The sequence below is a fragment of the Eumetopias jubatus genome, unplaced genomic scaffold, assembly GCF_037043125.1.
Source record: "Eumetopias jubatus isolate StellerSeaLion01/CBP00866 unplaced genomic scaffold, mEumJub1_p1.0 scaffold_2, whole genome shotgun sequence".
Classification (NCBI taxonomy): Eukaryota; Metazoa; Chordata; class Mammalia; order Carnivora; family Otariidae; genus Eumetopias; species Eumetopias jubatus.
Window position 1 is genome coordinate 197,021,480 of NW_028274808.1, and position 20,361 is coordinate 197,041,840.

At 43.0% G+C, this 20,361-nt stretch overlaps 1 protein-coding gene across 2 annotated transcripts in view; it reads left to right on the forward strand.

Annotated features, from left to right (window-relative positions):
- Window positions 1-20,361, forward strand: part of STK32B (serine/threonine kinase 32B) — a 415,059-nt gene that overhangs the window by 282,705 nt on the left and 111,993 nt on the right. For both annotated transcript variants that reach the window (XM_028089513.1, XM_028089520.1), the window contains exon 4: window positions 9,385-9,558. In XM_028089513.1, the coding sequence (XP_027945314.1) occupies window positions 9,385-9,558 (174 nt within the window). The remainder of the gene's footprint in view (window positions 1-9,384; window positions 9,559-20,361) is intronic.

Consider the following 20,361-nt stretch of genomic DNA (forward strand, 5'->3'; position numbering starts at 1 on the left):
CATCACCCAGCCACCCCATCCCTCCCACCCCCCACCACTCCAGCAACCCTCAGTTTGTTTCCTGAGATTAAGTCTCTTATGGTTTGTCTCCCTCTCCGGTTTCGTCTTGTTTCATTTTTCCCTCCCTTCCCCTATGATCTTCTGCCTTGTTTCTCAAATTCCACATATCAGTGAGATCATATGATACTTGTCTTTCTGTGAATAACTTATTTCGCTTAGCAAAATACCCTCTAGTTCCATTCACGTTGTTGCAAATGGCAAGATTTCATTTTTGCATAATATTCCATTTTGTGTATATATATATATATATATATATATATATATACCTCATCTTCTTTATCCATTCATCTGTTGATGGACATCTAGGCTTTTCCATAGTTTGGCTATTGTGGACATTGCTGCTATGAACATTGGGGTGCAGGTGCCCCTTTGAATCACTAAGTTTGTATCCTTTGGGTAAATACCTAGTGCAATTGCTGGGTCATAGGGTAGCTCTATTTTCAACTGTTTGAGGAACCTCCATACTGTTTTCCAGAGTGGCTGCACCAGCTTGCATTCCCACCAACAGTGTAGGAGGGTTCCCCTTTCTCCGCATCCCGGCCAACATCTGTCATTTCCTGACTTGTTAATTTTAGCCATTCTGACGGGTGTGAGGTGGTATCTCATTGTGGTTCTTTGTGTGTTTTTTGAGAACTAAAGTTCTCAATTTTAATCAAGTCTAATTTTCCAGTGTATTCTTTTTTTTAACTTAATTTAATTTTATTACGTTATGTTAATTACCATACATTACATCATTAGTTTTTGATGTAGTGTTCCATGATTCATTGTTTGCATATAACACCCAGGGCTCCATTCAATACTTGCCCTCTTTAATACCCATCACTAGGCTAACCCATCCCCCCCCATGCATTCTTATGATTAGTGCTTTTATTTTTTATTTTTTTAAAGATTTTATTTATTTATTTGACAGAGAGAGAGAGAGCACAAGTGGGGGGGGCAGAGGGAGAGGGAGAAGCAGGCTCCCCACTGAGCAGGGAGTCTGATGTGGGACTCAATCCCATGACCCTGATGTCATGACCTGAGCCAAAGGCAGACGCTTAACCGACTGAGCCACCCAGGCACCCTGATTAGTGCTTTTAATATCCTGTATAGAAATTTTTGTCTACCCTGAAGTCATGAAGATCTGTTTTTTTTTTCCTAGAAGTTTCAGGGTTTTACATTGCACCTTTAGATCTGTAATCCAATTGAAATGGTACTTGTATACGATGTGTGGTGTTTGTTAGAATTAATTTTTCTCCATAAGGATATCCAATTCCAATTGATATAGAACCATTTGCTGAGAAGACCTTCCACTTGCCACAGGTTAAAACGACCCTCCTTTTACAAAATAAGTCAAGAGCCTGCCTATCAGTAAGCTAATTTTTTTGGTGACTGTTTGCTCCTTAGTGAAATAGGTATAACTGTGTACTACTCTGGAGTTATTATAAGGATTGTAAGAGTAAGCATGTGGTACATGTCCATGTGAATCAGTCGGTATGTTTGCTATTAGAATGCTAGCTTTATTCATTTTTCACTCATTCTTTTTTTACTTGGAATTTTTTTTTTTTTTTTAACACGAGAAAAATCTTTTTTATTTTTTTATTATGTTCAGTTACTGGGAAACAAACTGAGGGTTTCAGAGGGGAGGGTGGTGGGGGGATGGGGTAACAGGGTGATGGGTATTAAGGAGGGCACGTGTTGTAATGAGCACTGGGCATTATTCACTCATTCTTATAATCAGCATGCTTAAAGTCTCCTGTGTTCTACTTACTATGCTAGTTGCTTAGTTCACTTTAGGCAATCCCTTGGAGAACAGGAACATGGTTTCTGTTCTTTATGTACATTATCCAAAGCACCTAGATCAGTGTCTGACATATAGTTGGTGCTCAGTGAATATTTGTTTAATAAATTACCTTGCACATGTAAGCACAAGAAGAAATATATTGAGAACCTCATTGCAGCATTACTTATAACAAGGAAAAAGCAAAAACAATGTATACACAGTAATATGATATAGAATGATATATTAAAAGTGGTTCAAATAATAATGAGGTATAAATGAGTCAGACATCACAGCTTCCAAATAACATGAAACACAAATTGATAGAGCTGAAAGGAGAAACAAAAAAATCCACAATTATCACTGGGGACTTTGACAGTCATTCCTAGCCGCCATTGATAGAGCTTATAGTTAGAAAGTCAGTGAAGATGTAAGAACTGAAGCATGATCAGTCCATAATACCTGACATGTATAGATCATTTCACCCAGTAACAGCAAGATGTACTTGTTTTCCCAATGCCATGGAATATTCATATAGGTATACCAATTCCTGGGCCACAAAACAAACCTCAGCAAATTTTAAAAAATGAAATCATGACAAAGCATGTTCTTTGCCCATAACAGAAACAAAGTAGAAATAAATAACAGAAGGTCAACAAGAAAATTTCCAAATACTTAGAGATTAAGCACAAATTTCTAATAATTCTTGGGTCAAAGAAAAAGCCTCAAAAGAAATAAAGATAAATACGTGAATGAAAAGGAAAACAACATATCAAAATTTGTGGAATTCAGCTAATGCAGTGATGATGGCGTTGATAGCTCAAAATGCTTGCACTAGAAAAGGGGAAAGGTCTCAAATTAACAATCTAGTTTTGATCTCAAAAAACTAAGAGAAAAATAAACCCAAAGCAAGAAGAAAGAAGGAAATAATCAAGAGTAGAATCAATGAAATTGAAAATGGGAGAGCGATAGAAAAAAAATCAATCAGTCAGCTGATTCTTCAAAAAAAATTAAAAAATTTGATAAGCCTCTGGCAAAACTGACAAACAGAAGCTGAGAGAAGACACAAGTCATAAATATCAGAAGTAAAACAGAGACTATCACTCCAGGTCCTGCAGCCCTTAAAAGGATAATAAGGGAGTACTATGAACAATTTTAATCTCATAAATTTGACAACTTAGAAGAAATGGACCAATTCCTCAAACCTACGAACTATCAAAACTGAACCAAGGAAAAAAAATTAACCCAAATAATCCTATAACTTAATAAATGGAATTCAAAATTTAAAATCTCCTGAAAACAAAAGTCCATTCCCAGATGGTTTCCCTGGAGAATTCTATCAAATATTTAAGGAATTAACACCGATTTTTTTATACAGTCTCTTCCAGAAAACAGAAGAGAAGGAAATGCTTCCCAGTTCATTTTATGGAACGTGAATTACTCTGACACCAAAAACAGATAAGGGTAGTACAGTAAGAGAGAACTACAGACCGATATTTCTCATGAGTGCAGACATATACGGGAAGCCCTTCATAGTGTGAATTACCATTATTCACTTCCCATTCTTCTATCCAATGCCCCTTTTTAAAAAAATGCAAGTTATATGAAAACAATGAATCATGGATCACTATATCAAAAAACTAATGATGTATGGTGACTAACATGACATAATAAAATTAAATTTTTTTAATTTAAAAAAAGAAAATGGCAAAAAAAAATGCAAGTTATACATTTCTTTCGGAATTCAGCCCAAGGGGGAAGGTTTGGCTTCATCTCATACATCCACACAGTGAGGGCTGGGTTGTCCATCCTGCTCTGCCCATTGCTTGCTTGCACTGGGACGGTCAGAGCTGCCATTCCACGTGCACAGTTTGTCCAGGTGAATGGTACATGTACTACTCCATTATTCCACATTTTTCCTGTCTTTTCCATCAGTCTTACTTTGTTAACCACCGCAAAACCTTTAGAAGCATGCAGGATACAAATTAAATAAAACCATTAAGCCACAAGAACAGTGCTCTGCATTTACAAAGACAGACACACTTTACGGTCTGCAAAGGCCTGCTGCATAGCTGAGCTTGCTTGAGCTTGCATTTCACCTTTGCCTGGTCCTCGGAGTGCTCCTCCCCCAAACTGCCTGGTGCTGGGGAGCTGGATGGTGTTTGAGAGTGTCCCCTTGCTGCCACTTGGCCTGTAGAAGGCACATGGAAGCCAACCAGCAGCACTGACTTCTGGGAAGGTGACAAGGACAGAATCAGCCTGATGTGGAGAACAATGAGGGCCAGGACGTATGAATGGCTTGAGCACTTCTGTGGCTCATTCAAAAATTTTTTTTTAAAAGGTTATTGTGAATATTATTAAAGACTTCTATGTATCAAGTACAATTCAGGCTTGATAACCTCCTTGTTATTTGTACAATATGAGCTGACGGAAGGCCCAGCATCCCATTATTGGATTTCTGAGCCTAAGAGGGTATTTTTAGCTGTTCTGTTGCTGCGTGTTCAATCTCAGAGAATCACTGGCCGTGAGTGTGGTCGGTGAGCCCTCCTCTCTATCTGCTCCCCCTTGGAGATTGGATTGCACAGGAAATGGTCCGAGAGATGCTCACCTCCTTGTCCCAGCAGGTGCCACACAATAAGGACACAGGAGGTGAATGTCGGAGACACGTGGCTTGTCCCAGCTGCCGGGGCTTCCAGAGGACTAACCCACAGGGCATCTTCTGGCTTGGCTCCTTTTGCCCAGGGAAGAAAAGTGGAGAAAGGCGTGTGTTTCAAATGGCTGAGTGGTGCCATGCTGCTGGAGCACTAAGAAGGGCTTACGATTTCCTGCATGAAATGCCCTTTTTTTCCCATGCCTCCCCTGCCACTGACAATACGTGGTTGGCTGGCAGCTTCCTGGCACCAGGTGTGAGCAAGTTGAGATGAAGTAAGAGCGGGAGCTGGACCAGGTGTTCTGACTCAGAGTTCCCCCTGGACACAGTACCTCTCTCATATGTGCCCATGTGTCTTCTCACACGTGCTTAACATGGCTTGCCTTTAGTGTGCAAGCCTCCTGAGGCTGGTTCTAGAGGATAAGATGTGTTATTGAAGAAGGGGCCTCACCTGGACTGGGCACCAGTCAACCTCTCTTGACCTTGGTTTCCTCCATTGGAAAAATGAGAGGCATAATGCCCACCTTGCATGGTTAAATGGGATAAGTGCTGAGGGATGATGGGAGGTCTGTGGATAGCACCCCTCCTTCCCACCTGAGTCTGGGACCACTCAAGAGATGCCATGGGACTCAGACACATGGGGGTGAAAGTATCAGCTTTGTTGCACACAAAGTTGATTGAAGAACTTGGCTTTAGTTCTGCACTCAAAGGGCTTGCTAACACTTCAGCTTTGAAATGGAATCACCCTAAGGATATGGGCTCACCTGCAAGTCTCCTCTCCACTGGCCAGGCCCCTCGCCATGGCAGGGAGTGGACTGAGTACCAGCCCTCTATGGGCAGATCCAGAAGCCTGGTGGGAACCCTGAGGGGGCTGAACTAAGCATACTGGCAGCTCCTTCCAAACATCAGACAGGTCACTTCTGCATGAGTGAGGCTATGGAGGGAGGCTGGGAGAGTCACTCTCAGACCAATGAGAGTCCTGGTCTCTGCAAGGAGAGGAGGCCAGATGAAAAGGAGGCTCCCATCAGCAATGAGATCGACAAATGCAGAGGCCAGTGCCCATAGAGCTTTGTGTCCTGTCACTCCTCCACCGCCCCCCTCTCCTTCCACTCTGCCTTCCCCCTCATCCCAGCCTCCTGTAGAGGGAGTAACGGACTAACATGCCTCACAGGCCATGGGTACTTTTGACCCATTCATTCCTGAGTGTGGGGTGCTCTGGGGAATGTGCTAAATGCAGGGAGACAGTGCCAAAAAAAACCTGGTCCCTGTGCACACAGAGATGCCCGGCTGGTAGGGGAAGAGACCAGGAGAGAAAGGATCCCTGTGCCACGAGGAAAGTGCTGCTAGAGCCTCAGGCAGGGATTCTTGCTTCTGGAAATGGGTTATCTTGGTTCAACTCCCAGCTCTACCATTGCCTGGGAAATGTTCTTTAATCTCAGGGTCCAGATCTGTCGAAGACACCTCCTACAAATACCTACCTCGAAAGTAGGCACCTTATCAACACTATTATATTGAACGATACCAGGGACCAAAAAAAGTGTTACCCAACTCAGTCTTCCAGGGTTAGGGAGGGCTTCTAAGAGCAAGAGCATGAATCTAAACCAGGGTTTCTCAACCATGGCACTGTGGACATTTGGGGCCGGGTCTTTCTTTGTGTGGGGGCTGTCCTGTGCCTTGGAAGAGGCTTAGCAGCATCCTTGGCCTCTAGATGCCAGTAGCATCTCTCCCAGTTGTGACAACCAAAAGTGTCTCCTGACGTTGTTAAATGTCCCCAGGAGAGCAGCGCTGCCCCTGATTGAGAAGCATGATCCACACTGAGAAAGGAAGGGTGGACGAGAGCAGAGAGGTGGGAATAGGGGATGTTATAAGTGACCTGGTGACCATACTGAGCTCCTTGGGAATGTAAGGTCCACGTCCAGGGTGAAAAATGGATTCGCAGGAATGGATTATCCAGGGTACTGGTCATGGCACATGACATCAAACTCCAGCCCCCTTCTGATTGTCCCAAACCCAGGTGAACCATCTAGGACAACTTCTCCACAGAATCCTAGCTTCTGGCATGGGGCAGGGGTGTGGTTGAAGCCTGCTGAGCATTTGTGGGTGAGCTCACATTGGTGACGTGGCCCCTGCGGCGTTCACCGTGTGTCCTCTCCATTTATCTTTTCATGAAGAAAGCTCATCCGTGAGCGGGACACCAGACCACTTTCCTTTCCCCCACGTAGCACTGCTTTTACAGGCTTGGAATTTGATGTCTTCAGTGTATATTGAAGAACATCATACCAAAAAAAAAAAAAAAATCCCTGTTAAAAAATCCCATGTTACTCTGTGTAGAGCTATTTTTTGTAGATCATTGTTTGCCAAATTACAAAATGCCATCTTTGTAAGAAGCTAGTGGGAGAAATTTCCTTCTGGCTTCAGTACCAGGAATAATCATGCTTTTCCTAAACAATTGGGGATTTTTTTTCCACATTGACCCTGAATCATAAAGCTGATCATGTTTCTCACTTTATTCTGGTTGCTGGGAAGGTTATGTTTGCATTTATGGCCTATTTCAGGCAAGCTCTTTGAGCATGAATGGGAGTATTTTTGCCTGCTTACATTTTCTTGAATTCCCTCTTTATTCTTTGACCTACTCTATGGCATATTTATTTTTAATTTTATTAAGTTATATGTATTTTGCAAATAACTTTTAATGCTTTTTGGAAAAAGATTGGAAATTAGTTTAAAAAAATGTCTTACACCAGACATTGGGTTCTTTGTGCTGGTCTGTTTTGATGTCCAGGCCAGGACTGATACCTTCCAAACTCCTGAACTTCTTTGATGTTGGAAGGAGAGCCTAATTGCCCAAATTTCTCCATGGGTTGGCATTATGACGATAGAATATAGATTTCTCACTTGTGGTCTTCATCATTTCCATGACAATGTGCAGCATTATCATGAGAACACACTTATAATTCCAGTCCAAGAAGAGGCAAAAGGAACAATGGCACAAAGCTTTGGAATAGCGCAAAACTGCGGAGATAGATGAAAGGTCATTCTCTGTTCTCTGATAACAGTATTGATTCTCCTTGGGGATGTAGAGTCCATGGCCCAGGGCAAAAACAAAATGGATCTGCAGCAAGAGAAAGCCACAACCTGACTTATTGCTTCAATTATTGTTCTCTTTGCATTTTGGATTTCCTCTTTAGAATTCATTCTGGTCTGCAAGTTTCTCTCCTAAAAATTCATGTTGCTCCTCCACAGAGTTCTGGTGGAATATTGAATGAGATACCCTTTGACAGTCTAGCTGTGAATTAGGGTGCAGAACTCACTGGTTATTAATGTAATGTTTCAATAGTCTTTCAAGTATTAGAATACAAATTGGGCATCTGTAGGAGGCATTTATAGCTGATTCCTGTGGTTCCTTTCTGAGCATCTGAACACTTTCCCCCAGTAGCAAATATGTGGAAAGATGTATCAGATGACTCTTTCGGCTCCCAATGACAGAAACACTGCGTCAAGTAACTGAGGTCAGAAAGCAGAGTCTTTTGCCCATGAAAACACAAAGTTCAGGCTTCTGCCCAGGCTGGAGCCAGCACCTAGGACAGGGCCCCTCTGTGTGTGTGTGTTTAGCTCAGTTGGCTTGACATTTTGCAATGCTGAGATTCTACTTTACAATTGTGTAACACCATTCTGAGGTTCATATGTTGGCTCTTCAGTCCTTAGGAAGCCTAAATGCGTTTTTGTAAAAACGAACTAAGTACTGGGTCAGTTCTCTAGGACTGAAAAGAAAAAAACAAACAGAAGAACCAAAAAAACAAAACAAAACAAAACAAAAATCCCTCCCAACCTCCGTGGCTTAAAACACAGCTGTTTCATTATCTTGTGTTCTGTGTGCTGACTGGGCTTGGCTGGGCAGTTTTCTGCTCTGCGTGATGTCAGCTGGAGCTACAGTGTCTTCCAGTACCCGAGTCGGCCCGCTACCATGGCAGCCAACTATTGCTGGTTGTCCCTGGCGGCTCAGCCAGGGCTGTTGACGGCAGCTCCTTTGTTTTCCTTTTCATGGCCTCTCCATGGGGCTTGGGCTCTAGCTGGGTCCTGGGAGGCAGTTTAAGTAGAAACTTCCAGTTCTCTTGAGGCCTGGGTGTGGACTTGCCAGAGCATCGCTGCATTCAGGGGATGCAGAACCAAGCTCTATGTGGGGAGTGGCATGTGGGGTGAGGGAACTGAGGAATGTTGGGGCAGGGGATGCAGCTTTGGAGGCTACCTACCACAAGTCCTGAAAACACCCCATTAAAGCAGTTACTAAAGATAAAGTGATATATACAATGGAATAGTACTCAGCCGTCAAAAAGAATGAAAGTTTGCCATTTGCAACAACATGAGTGGAGCTAGAGGGTATTATGCTAAGCAAAATAATTCAGTCAGAGAAAGACAAATACCGTATGATTTCACTCATATGTGGAATATCAGAAACAAAACAAATGAGCAAAGGAGGGGAAAAGGAGAGATAAATCAAGAAACAGACCTTAACTCTAGAGAACAAACTGATGGTTACAGAGGGGAGGTGGGTGGGGAGATGGATGAAATAGATGATGGGGGTGAAGGAGAGCACTTGTGATGAGCACCAGATGTGTGCAAGTGTTGAGTTGCTATATTGTACACTTGAAACTAATATTACGCTATATGTTAACCAACTGGAATTTAAATAAAAACTTCAAAAATTTAAAAAAAAAAAACAAAGTCATATATTGGTGTCTGGTATTGGTTAAAATACCATTTGCTGGCCAGAGCCTGTTGATGGTGCACTGTGACTTCAATGGTCCAGGTGCATCTCTCTGAGCCTCAGGTTGCTCTTCTGTAGAATGGGGGCATCGGCCTTGAGGATGTTGGAGTGTCTCCATCCCTCACCTCCTCTGTCCCTCTGTGCCCGCAGGTACTCCTTCCAGGACGAGGAGGACATGTTCATGGTGGTGGACCTGCTCCTGGGCGGGGACCTGCGTTACCACCTGCAGCAGAACGTCCACTTCACCGAGGGGGCAGTGAAGCTGTACATCTGCGAGCTGGCGCTGGCCCTGGAGTACCTGCAGAGGTTCCACATCATCCACAGGTGACTGGGCTGCTGGAGGGGTGCCTGGGGATGGAGGCCCGCTGGGCGGCAGCGCGTGGTGGGAGCAGTCTGCCGAGGCACAGGGCATTCTCTTGCTGACATGTGTTAGGAGTGGCAGCACATGGAGCTAAGGAGCGGCAGAACAACGCATTACGCTCCTACGTTCTCAGCAGACAGCCCGCTCCCTTGTCACCTGTGTCGGAGGGGGAACACCCCACTGCGGGGAGACATGGCTGGTGGCTGACCTTGGCGTCTCTTTTCCAGCCTGACCTTGGGAGGCTGGAATGTTCTGTCCCTCCATTCTCAGGATAGAAAGGTCACGTGGTATTCGTTGGGCGCGTGAGGGAATCTACTCTCTTCCTTTCCATACTTTGAGATTAGTGCTGTGCCTCGTGAAGGATCTCTCTCTCTTGGGAAGCTTCAGTCCTGGCCCTGGGCTTTGGTTATAAGCTCTGAATTTCTGCCTCTCCTTCTGGGCCTTTGCTTCTCCCCGCCGTGCACAGCCCTGCACTCCAACCAGGCAGACAAAGTGAGTCTGTCTGCAGAGGCAGGAGGCCAAGGAGAGGCTTTGGAAAGCTATGGTAGCACGAACAAATTCTTCTTGCTCTTCCCAGAGGAGGAGGCTAGCGTGAGTGGCTCCAGATTTGTTCACCTGCAGTCTCACACTGTGCCTAGCAGCTCTTCTTCTAACTTAGACTGTTTCGGAAGACGTGGTAAAGAAAGTCTTGACTTTCTAGGTAAAGGTGGTAGATTAGGCGCACACACATGCACAGACATGTACAGTTTGTCCCTCCTGAAAACCCGGTAGAACGACAACAAGAGTATATGAAAAATGACAAACTCCCAAGGATGGGGAAGACTAAAAAGGAGACTACAGAAACATGTGGGGAGGTGGGTCTGAAAGAAGAGGGAGAGTGGTGAATGATTAGTGTCCAAGAACATAAATTCCAGGCTGTCCCTGGCGCGAGCGCTGATGGACGCCAAAGAATCCCCTAACGGTGCAGGAATTGGCCGTAATCAGCATCTTTGGAGGGAAGACAGTAGGTAAAAAAGAGGCTGAAGTAAGGTGAATTGCTTGAAAGTCTTTTAGGAAGTCCTGAGGACCCCAGAGCTGCTTGCCCACTGTGAATAACTCGATGGCTGAATAATCATCTGAGTAACTTCGCCCAAGCAGAACACTAAGGTTTGCTCCCTAGAGATGGTACAATAGCAAGTGTCTGCGCTGAAGGACATCAAGCCTACTTGAGTTGGGGTGCTGTACTGAAAATAGTATACCAACCAGATGCTAAAATACACAGCCCCTCCCCATTCCAGCTGAACTCCGAGAGTGGTGCATTCTGGCCTTCCTCCAGGCAGGACACTGTGATTTCAGTGAGGATGTGACTTCAGTGAGGATGAGCCAAGAGCAAGAGACTGTGGCATCATAGCTTCCCCACCGCCCCTTAGCGTGTAGTTCTCAGCCAACAAGCCCCACTCACTTGCTGGAAGCTGCCAGCCAGTTTACCGATGACCAAGGGTTATCAGACATCCCAGGAAATCTCCTGGCAGAAACAGTGAGATTCAAACAGTCAAATGGAGAAGGGGGGGGGGGGGGAAACTTGGAATAAACAGACACTATGCAAGGAGAAGAAAATATCCAAATAACTATGATCAGTATAAAAAGATTTTTGTGATTATAAAATGAGGAACACCATGTTTATTTAAAATTCAGAGAACAAACATCAGAGCTCTTATAAGGTAAAAATATGACAGTAGAAATGAAAAAACTCAAAAGATGTATTAGAAGACAAAGTTGACATCCCTCATATAGTAAAACAGAAAGACGAAGAAAATATGAGAGAAGATATAAGAAAACGCCAGAGCCAATCCAGTAATCCAAGCATCAGGAGAGACAGAAGAGAGAAAACATAGTGGGAGAAATCATCAATGAAATAATTACAGAATGTCTCCAGGACCTGAAACACATGAATTTCCGGATTGAAGGGCCTACTAGAGATACAGTGCAGAGACCAGAAACAGACACCTGTCAAAACAAACCAGATCCCATAAGCTTCCACAGAAGAGCAGCAGGCCATAAAGGCTGAGGAATCAGATTGTTTGGGGTTTGTCAGGTGCTAGAAGGCAGTGGAGATGGGCTAGTCAATCAAGTGTGAGGGTGCACGTTTTCACAAGTTCAAGGTCTCCAAAAAAACATACCTCATGTTCACCTTTTCTCAAGTAACTATCAGAAAAGAGGTGAACTCCATAAAAATGAAGGACTAAATCATGAAGAAGGAAGAGATGGAAGATGGAATTGGGGCTCTAGCAGAGGAGAGAGGCATAGGGAATCTCCAGAATGGTGATGAAGGGAGGTTCGAAGATGTTGGCTGTGCCTGTGGTGTAGGCCCTGACCAGTGCTGTCTGCGTGGATCAGAAGACCCTGGGACAGACTTCTTCAGGAAGCATGGGCTGATGGCATTCTTGATGCATCTGGGTGCCTTGACAGGAAGTTCTTTAGCTGGTGAAGAATCTGAAGTTGAATAACTGAGAAGTTTAGAGAAAAAGCTCAACAAAAAATAACAGACAGTTATTAACCCCAGGGAATGGAAGTGTTGTACAGGACATCATCTGTGTGTAGTAGAGCTCACGACATGAACCAGCTCTGTATAGCATAATCATCATCATGGCAGCCCTGAAAGTCAGTCTAACCAAAAATACAACACTCCGTTGGGGAATGGCAGAATGCAAGGATGAGCGTGTCTCCTGGGGGTTTCGGGGGGGAAAGATGGCTACATCCTCATCTTCCGCAGTGGGAGGCTGATGGATGGAGCCTGAAATGCAAAAGTTATCTCTGTCATTGAGAGAGAAGGAGCTAAACATACCAAAATTGTCACCTGAACGGGATGCACGGAGAGGGAGAGATGGGGAGAAAGTGATAGGGGTTGTTGCTGTATTATAACAAAACTTGCAGAAGTATTGACCCTTTGAATTATATCCATGCATAATTTTAATACAAATAACAAACACAACACAATGAACAAGAACAAGAAGAAGGAAGAGGAAGTTGTAGTTGGGATAGTAGTAATATATAGTGGAAAAGGGGTTGTTTGGTGCAATGCAGACAGTGTTCACTGAGGGCCCGTTGTTCATTCACTCAGTCACTCACCAGGCTTCGCACACAGCTGTTCTGGCTCCGGATTCTGTGTTTGCAAGCACTGTGGGATATTTGTTGAGGAAGGTCACCCCATTTTTTGAAGGTGCTTAAAGGAGCAAGTTCTTTCCCAATCTGTTATACGAATGTCATTCATGAATTATCACAGCCATTTCTGCACTAGTGTGCAATAGATGACCAATTTGCCTAATTTCCCCCAGACACTGAGTCATGTGGACATGGGTGAGACGGATGAGCCAGGGATAGACCGGGCAGACAATGGAACTGTCCCAGGAGAATGTGATGGTTGGAACCACTTTTTTACTTCAGCAAATGTTTTTAAATCACTAGATGTGAGGTCACCTGCCCTCAGATTCCGGATCTACCCTGGAGAAAATGAGCTAGCCAACAATTTAAAATTTTTTAAAAATCCGCTGAGGGGGATTGTCTCACTACTTCTAAAATGGTAGACTTGGCAGAGATTTGAGTCAGCTTTTTTCCCTCCCATATACTTCAATAAATCCCTTTTTCAATGTGTGTTCAGACTTGAAATTATGTGTCATACACACTGTGCATAAGGATATATGATAATGCTATGCAACATGTTTTGTTAATTCAACAGATGAATTTATAAATCTCCCACTCCTTATGTGTCAGAACTCCCGATGCCATATTTTATACAAAGGAATGTTGCTTTTTTCAAAGTAGCCACACTCAAAGGGGCGCCTGGGTGATGTAGTCGGTTAAGCGTCTGACTCCTGGTTTCAGCTCGGGTCATGATCTCAGGTCATGAGATTGAGCCCTGTGTCAGGCTCTGTACTCATTGCTCTCTCTCTCTCTAAAATAAATAAATCTTAAAAAAAAAAAAAGAAGTATTGTATGGTGACTAATATAACAGAATAAAATTAAATTAAATTAAAAAAAAAAAGAAGTCTCTGCTGGGGCCCAAAGTCGTGTGCCACGGACATGAAGTTCCTTTGAAATCTCCTGTGTGATGTGAAAAATGTCTTGACATTTTTCATTCCACTCCATTATGTAGTCATGATTCTTTTGATACATAAGATAATACTTTACCTTTCATCAAAAAAAGGGGAAATGAACAATAATGGCTTCTTGGAGTCTCCTCAGTCTGTGGCAGATGCTGTTGCATAATGTCCATCTATTCAGGGAAAATGAGTTGATTTGAAGGAAGCTCGCAGCTCAGGGGAGGCCAGGCCACCAGGAACCTTCTTGCATTTTTAGATACAGTTCAGTCGCATAAATATGAGCCTATAAAGGGCAACCATTTATTCACTGTTTTGAACTGAGCATTGATCTAAATGCTAATCAGAGTGGGTTTGGGGCAGCATTTTCAAGCTTCTTTTGGAGAAAATTTTCACCAGTGGGGTTACTTCTATCAGATTTTGCTTTGAAAATGCCTGAACCGCCCCCCCAGGATGGGTCTTTGACCCCCTTGGGAAGCGCTCTGACTTGTTCTGTACTTTCCTGTGCTTCCGGCCCCGATTTTGCCTGCAGGAGACCCATCAGGTACAGGAGAAACCTCCCAGCTTTGTCTTGGAGTTGTGGGCTGTGAACATACTCAACCCTAACAAAATATCTGCTTACAGTCAAATTTTTGTCAGGATTAATTTTTTTTTTTTGTAACCTTTTTACTTTGGGAAAAACCTTCTTATCTTTAGGACCAATAATAGTTTAATCCTGCTGGTTTAACACTAGCAGTCTCCTTTCTTTACTTAGACTAGCCTTATCTGTGCAGCAAGCAACCCTTTTGCTACAGATTATCTAAAGGTATACAAACTCTGATTCGTATAAAGTTTTTCATTTTTTTGTCACTTTATTGACTACACTGAGAAAATAAAGAAGTGAATCCTTTTTTTATTTTTTATTTTTATTTTTTGCTCTGGAGTAAATCCAGATCTTATTTTTTATTTATTTTTTAAGATTTTATTTATTTATTTGACAGAAAAAGAGAAAGAGAGCACAAGCAGGGGGAGCTGCAGAGGGAGAAGGAGAAGCAGGCTTCCCGCTGAGCAGGGAACCCAATGCGGGGCTTGATCCCAGGACCCTGGGATCACCACCTGAGCTGAAGGCAGAAACTTAACTGACTGAGCCACCAGGAGCCCCAGATCTTATTTTTTAACAAATAATATGTGTGTTACAAAGTTCCAAAGATTCAAAGGAATGTGTGTGAAAAATAAATGACAGTTCTCGCATTATTGTGAGCATTTTCACTGATTTGAAGCACATGCTTCAGACTTCCTCTTTCAGTTCACTATTTGTATTTGCCACGGACAATTTCATTTTGAAATGTTAACATGTAAAAAGGCATGTACCCATGAGATTTTTGACATTTTGTGTCTTTGGGTGTGAACAGGATGAGAACAGGAGTCCTTTCTAGGGCAGGGCTTAGGAACTGAGCCTTGTTCATATGTACGTGCAGTTAGCATTAAAATGTAGTGGGTAGTCCCCATATTTGGAACATGTAATTGGAAGTTACAAAACAAAAATCAGCGTGCTTGTAGGATGCTACACCCATGATGGCCCTCCACATTTGCTGAGCGCTTTGCATGTGCCTGGCTCTGTTTTAAGTGCTTTGCAGGTGTGACTTCACCTGATCCCAACAGTCAACTGAAGTGGGTTCCATTATCAGCCCCATTTTACAGGTGAGACTACTGGGTCTCGTGGAGAAAAGTAACTACCCAGGAGCAAACAGCAGGTGGCCACCCCAAGTCACCAGCCCTCATTGTCTCTGTACTGGTGAACCATGGGAGCCTAGTCCCCTACTCCTATTTACACCTAGAATCTGTCCATTACCCAAGCTTTCATGAAGGAAAAAATCATGTGACTAACTCTTATGGAAAAGCAAAATCCCTAGGCTTTTGCTTGCACATGCAAATAAAACTATATTTTTTTTATTATTTTTTATTGTCATGCAAATAAAACTATATTTTAAGTGACAATATTCAACCTCCTCCCTCCTTGAAGTTCTTGGCATTCCCTGACGAGTTGCTTATTTTCCTGTGGTTGGGGACAGCACCAGTTTCCAGTTTGAGTTGCATGAACTGATGGAGATAGAATTTGTGCCCCTTGCTTGGAATGCTTGTGTGTTTATAATTTAAAACAATTTTGGGGGGGTAAATAGACTCAGTCTCTTATATTTATGCTTCCTGAATTCTGTAAAGATAAACGGTTTTAACTCCTGATAATTTGGGGAAATTGCCTATGTGCCTTTCCCAGGAAATTGCTTGCAGAATGAGGCTGGGATGATGCTTTTCATTGGCCAATCCCAGCTGATTGGGAAATCAAATTTGTCTAAGCGGTAGGAGTAGAGACTGTGCCAAGTGTCAAAATACGGCTGGGCAGCTTATCTCATGTCTTTGGCAATGGGGGCTTGTCACTCGTGTAATGGCAATGGCAATGTAGGTTAAAGAAGGGAAGAGCCACGATCTTCCTAACCAGTGGCTTTAGTGGCTTTATTTGGAGAAGGGCAGTAAGTATGGGTCTCATCTGATGACCAGTGGAATTTGTGAACAAACTAACCAAACCTCTGACCTAAACTCCCCAAGTGGTGGTACACAGGGAATGAGAGTGTGAGGGAGAGAAACCCAGACTGTGTTCCTGACAGTAGGGTGAGGGGTCAAGGGCACCCCGTGTGTAGGCAGGGGCATGGCCAACCACTCACTGCTGTGAAGGCTGGTGTTGAGAGTTCTCATGTTGTGTTCCCAGTGCAGAGGACCTGGGGCAAGTCCATTACCGCTCTGATTTGAGTTTGTTTCTCTATTAACAAGAGGAGTGATCTCTGTCCACAGGACTCCTGGGGGATTGAACGATGTGGGGCTCACCTTAAACCCAGGGTGATCACATCTCGAGTTACTTAATGTACTTACATCTTCAAAGACTCTATTGCTGAATAAGGTCACATTCGCCGATACCAGACTTAGAACTTGGACATATCTTTCAGGGAGTGCCGTGTAACCTACCGCAATCACATTCAGCTCCAAGGCTGCTCCTGAATGAAGACTTGCCACTTCCTTGGGTGGTTTTTCTTTTGGGCATTGATATGAGTTCTGTTCATACATCAATGAGGACTTTTCTCTGGTTGTTTATTGTGTACAGGACACCTGCTTCAGAAGATGCTTTCAGAATTATGTCTTTCCTAATTACCCATTATAGGTCCTGGCACGCAGTAGGTGTTTATAAATGTTTATGCCTTAAATGAGGGATTGAGGCCCGAGGCATTGAAAGGATGTGTCCTGCTAGTGAGTTCTTTCTGTGCTGGCAGGCTCTGAAGTAAATCAAATCTCAGGTTTACATTCATTGAGTTAGTAAGTATTTAATTGGCACTTACTGTGTGCCAGACAGCACAACGGAAGCCCTGATATAGGGGCACCTGGGTGGCTCAGTCGGTTGAGTGGTTGAGGGGTTGAGCATCTTACTCTTGGTTTCGGCTCAAGTCATGATCTCGGGGTCGTGGGCTCCAGCCCCGCGTCGGATTCCACGCTCAGTGCAGAGTCTGCTTGTCCTTCTCCCCCGCCCTGCTCCTCCCTTCACTCTCTCTCTCCCTCTAAAAATGAATAAGTAAAATTAAAAAAAAAAGAAACCCTGATTCTTAAGTACGTGGTCCCTTTCTTCAAAACCCAAATGTTTCATAAGTATGCACTGAGCACCTACTGTATGCCTGCCACCTGACTCACAGTTGGGTTAGGGAGACAGACAAATAATGACCATGTCAACCAATGTGGGAAGTGCTTGGTGAGAGCATGTTCAAAGCAGTGCAGAACACAGAGGAGCCAGGATAAAATTTGTCTCTAAGGATCAGCCAGCCTTTTGGGTCATTGATGACGGTATCTAGGCTGGGCTTTGCTTTTGGGAGGAAACGGGCATTTCCTAAAACAAAGCATTCTAGAAAAGTGTTCTCTGGGCAGTCTGAATCTTATTTGCTGGTGGCAGGAACTGTTACAAGCCTTTTGGAAAGATACTTGGGATTAAGAATCAAGTACTTTGTGAATATTCATACAATTTGACCCACTGATTTCACTTCTTGGAATGTATGGTAAGGGTACACTCTGGTCTGCATAAGAGGCTCTATGTGTGAGGATATTTAATACAGCACAGCTTATGATGACCGATAATCCTGAAATAATCCAAAGCAAAGAAATTGGCTTTGTAAACTTGTTATACCTCCTTTTCAGAGACTTGAGACTATGGTACACCCATACGTATAATGCTTCCTATGAAAACTCTGCACTATTAAAAGCAGTTATGGTTAATCTTGAGAGAAAATGATAGCTTATAAAGTTGCATGACCTTGTAAACAAATGTCTTCTTATTGGACAGAAAAGACTCGAAGGAGATTTCTCCGTGTCTTGGCATCGAAGGGAGATGCCACACAAATCCCTTTCCTTCTTTTCTACATTTTGAAATTTTCCGTAATGAGCACCTCATCCTTTTTAATCAAGAAAATCAAAGTGTAAATAACTTTCTCCCTAAAGGGAAGATGTTTCTCAAACATGAACTTTATTTTTTGTTAGTTTTATTTTTTAACACAGCAATGTTTTATTTATGTATACATTAATAATCATAGGTATATTCAAAAATACAGTGTAACTTTTTTCTATAGATATTGGTGTATTATTAATGCCGACTAAAATTATCTTATGTTTCATATATATATATATGTTTTTGCAGTTCTTTGTTAAAAAACTACGTAATTGGGGAGAGAGAGTAACTTGGAAGGAAAGAAAAAACATTCAATAAAAATACAGAGCTATAGAAATTACTTTAATATCACACTAAATTTTGGCACTTTGCACTTGGACTCAGCTCTATTCTGTGTCACGTCTCTCAGACCTGAGCATTAGATTGGACTGCCCAGTTTGGAGTCCTGATGCCACCACTTATGCTAGCTGTGAGAGCTCAGAAGAGTTCATCTCATCATGCCTCAGTTTCGTCACTTTTAAAATGGGCTTCTGTGGATATGGATTAAATGATCCATGTTGAACTCCTGGCACAGTGCCTGCCTAGTACCCTCCAAGCCTTTGGTGAGATCCATAATAAAACAATAATGACCAGTAAGCCTAGTATAAAAATGATAAGACCTACTTTTATAGGTCTAAATATCTTCCTGGTCCTTCCCTGCCACCACTGTACCAAGAGTAACCTGCTGGTTCTCATCAGATCCAAGAGGGACCACAGCAGTACCTCTTCGTTACTGTGGTACTGGGGTCACAACAACTAGAAAGAAATCTTCAGATGGAAAAAAATGGAAGACATGCAGAAGTGTCATTTAGGGTGGAAATTGCAATTCAATTTCAGGAGTAACTTCGTTATTTCCAGGCACAGAGCTAGGTCTCCATTCTGTTACAGGCCAGCATTTTGAAAATTATGGCTTTGTGATGATATAAAAGTGAGATACAAGAGAATCCAATTTATCCTTTCAAGGGACTCTTCCATCTCCTGGGTGTAAATTGCTCCTGCAATTGGGCAGAGAGTGTTTATGTTAGATAATAAATTTTAGAAATAAGAACCTGGGTCTCAACTTAACGTCAGAGAAACTGGAATGAAATCTGGGAGCAGAATATGAAAGCAGAAAACAAACCTCCAAATGGATCCAATAAATTAGAGGCTGTTCTACAGAAGATGTTCAAAACCAAGACAATGAATGCAGTGTCAGGAAATCGGGTCAGCATTTTTGGAAATGTCAGCACGCGGCAAAAACACGAAGATTATCGGAAGCTTTGTTCCCGTGCTGTTCCCCAGCGCTCTGAATGCCTTCCCCGCTTAGTGTCCTTCATTCATTCTTCAGTCAATAAACAATCCCGGAGATGGGTCAAAGCTTGGGCATTAAGGACAGAAATGTTAAGACAGCAAAACTCTACCCTCAAGAAGCCTCAGTCTTATGGGAGGAGCACAGTGGTTATTGGTAATAATAGCATATTTGGGCCCTGAAAACCATGTGCCAGGATATATGTATGTATGTATGTAAGTATGTATGTATACAAACACACACATATATACACATACATATACATATAGTCACACAGTTGCCAGTGTATGTATCTTATTACAATTCAGTGTAGTCCCCCTCTCCTTTTGCAAGGGAGGAAAAGACAGGGCTGGGAAGGATATGAATCATAAGAGAGGTAAGTGGGAACACAATACTCGGAGAGTTCTGAGAAGTGACAGATTGCATATGCTTTATGCCTTGCTTGGGCTTATGGAGGAGATGGGTTTTGAAGTCTGAATGGCATTTTAACAACAGGGACAGATGGTGGAGAGCATGTTTCCATGTTTCCAGGAAGATTTGATACAAGAAAGGGGTTGCCGGGGTGCCTGGGTGGCTCAGTCGTTAAGCGTCTGCCTTCGGCTCAGGTCATGATCCCAGGGTCCTGGGATCGAGCCCCACATCGGGCTCCCTGCTCAGCGGGAAACCTGCTTCTCCCTCTCCCACTTCCCCTGCTTGTGTTCCCTATCTCGCTGTGTCTCTGTCAAATAAATAAATAAAATCTTTAAAAAAAAAAAAAAAAAGAAAGGGGTTGCCTTACTCATCTCTCCTTTTGCAGGACCTTGAATGCAAGATTATTAAATGTGAATTCTAGCTTGTGATAGTTGCCACAAGGATTGTTGAAATAATTCCTTATGGGTACATGGGGGTTTGAGAACAAGGAAAGGAG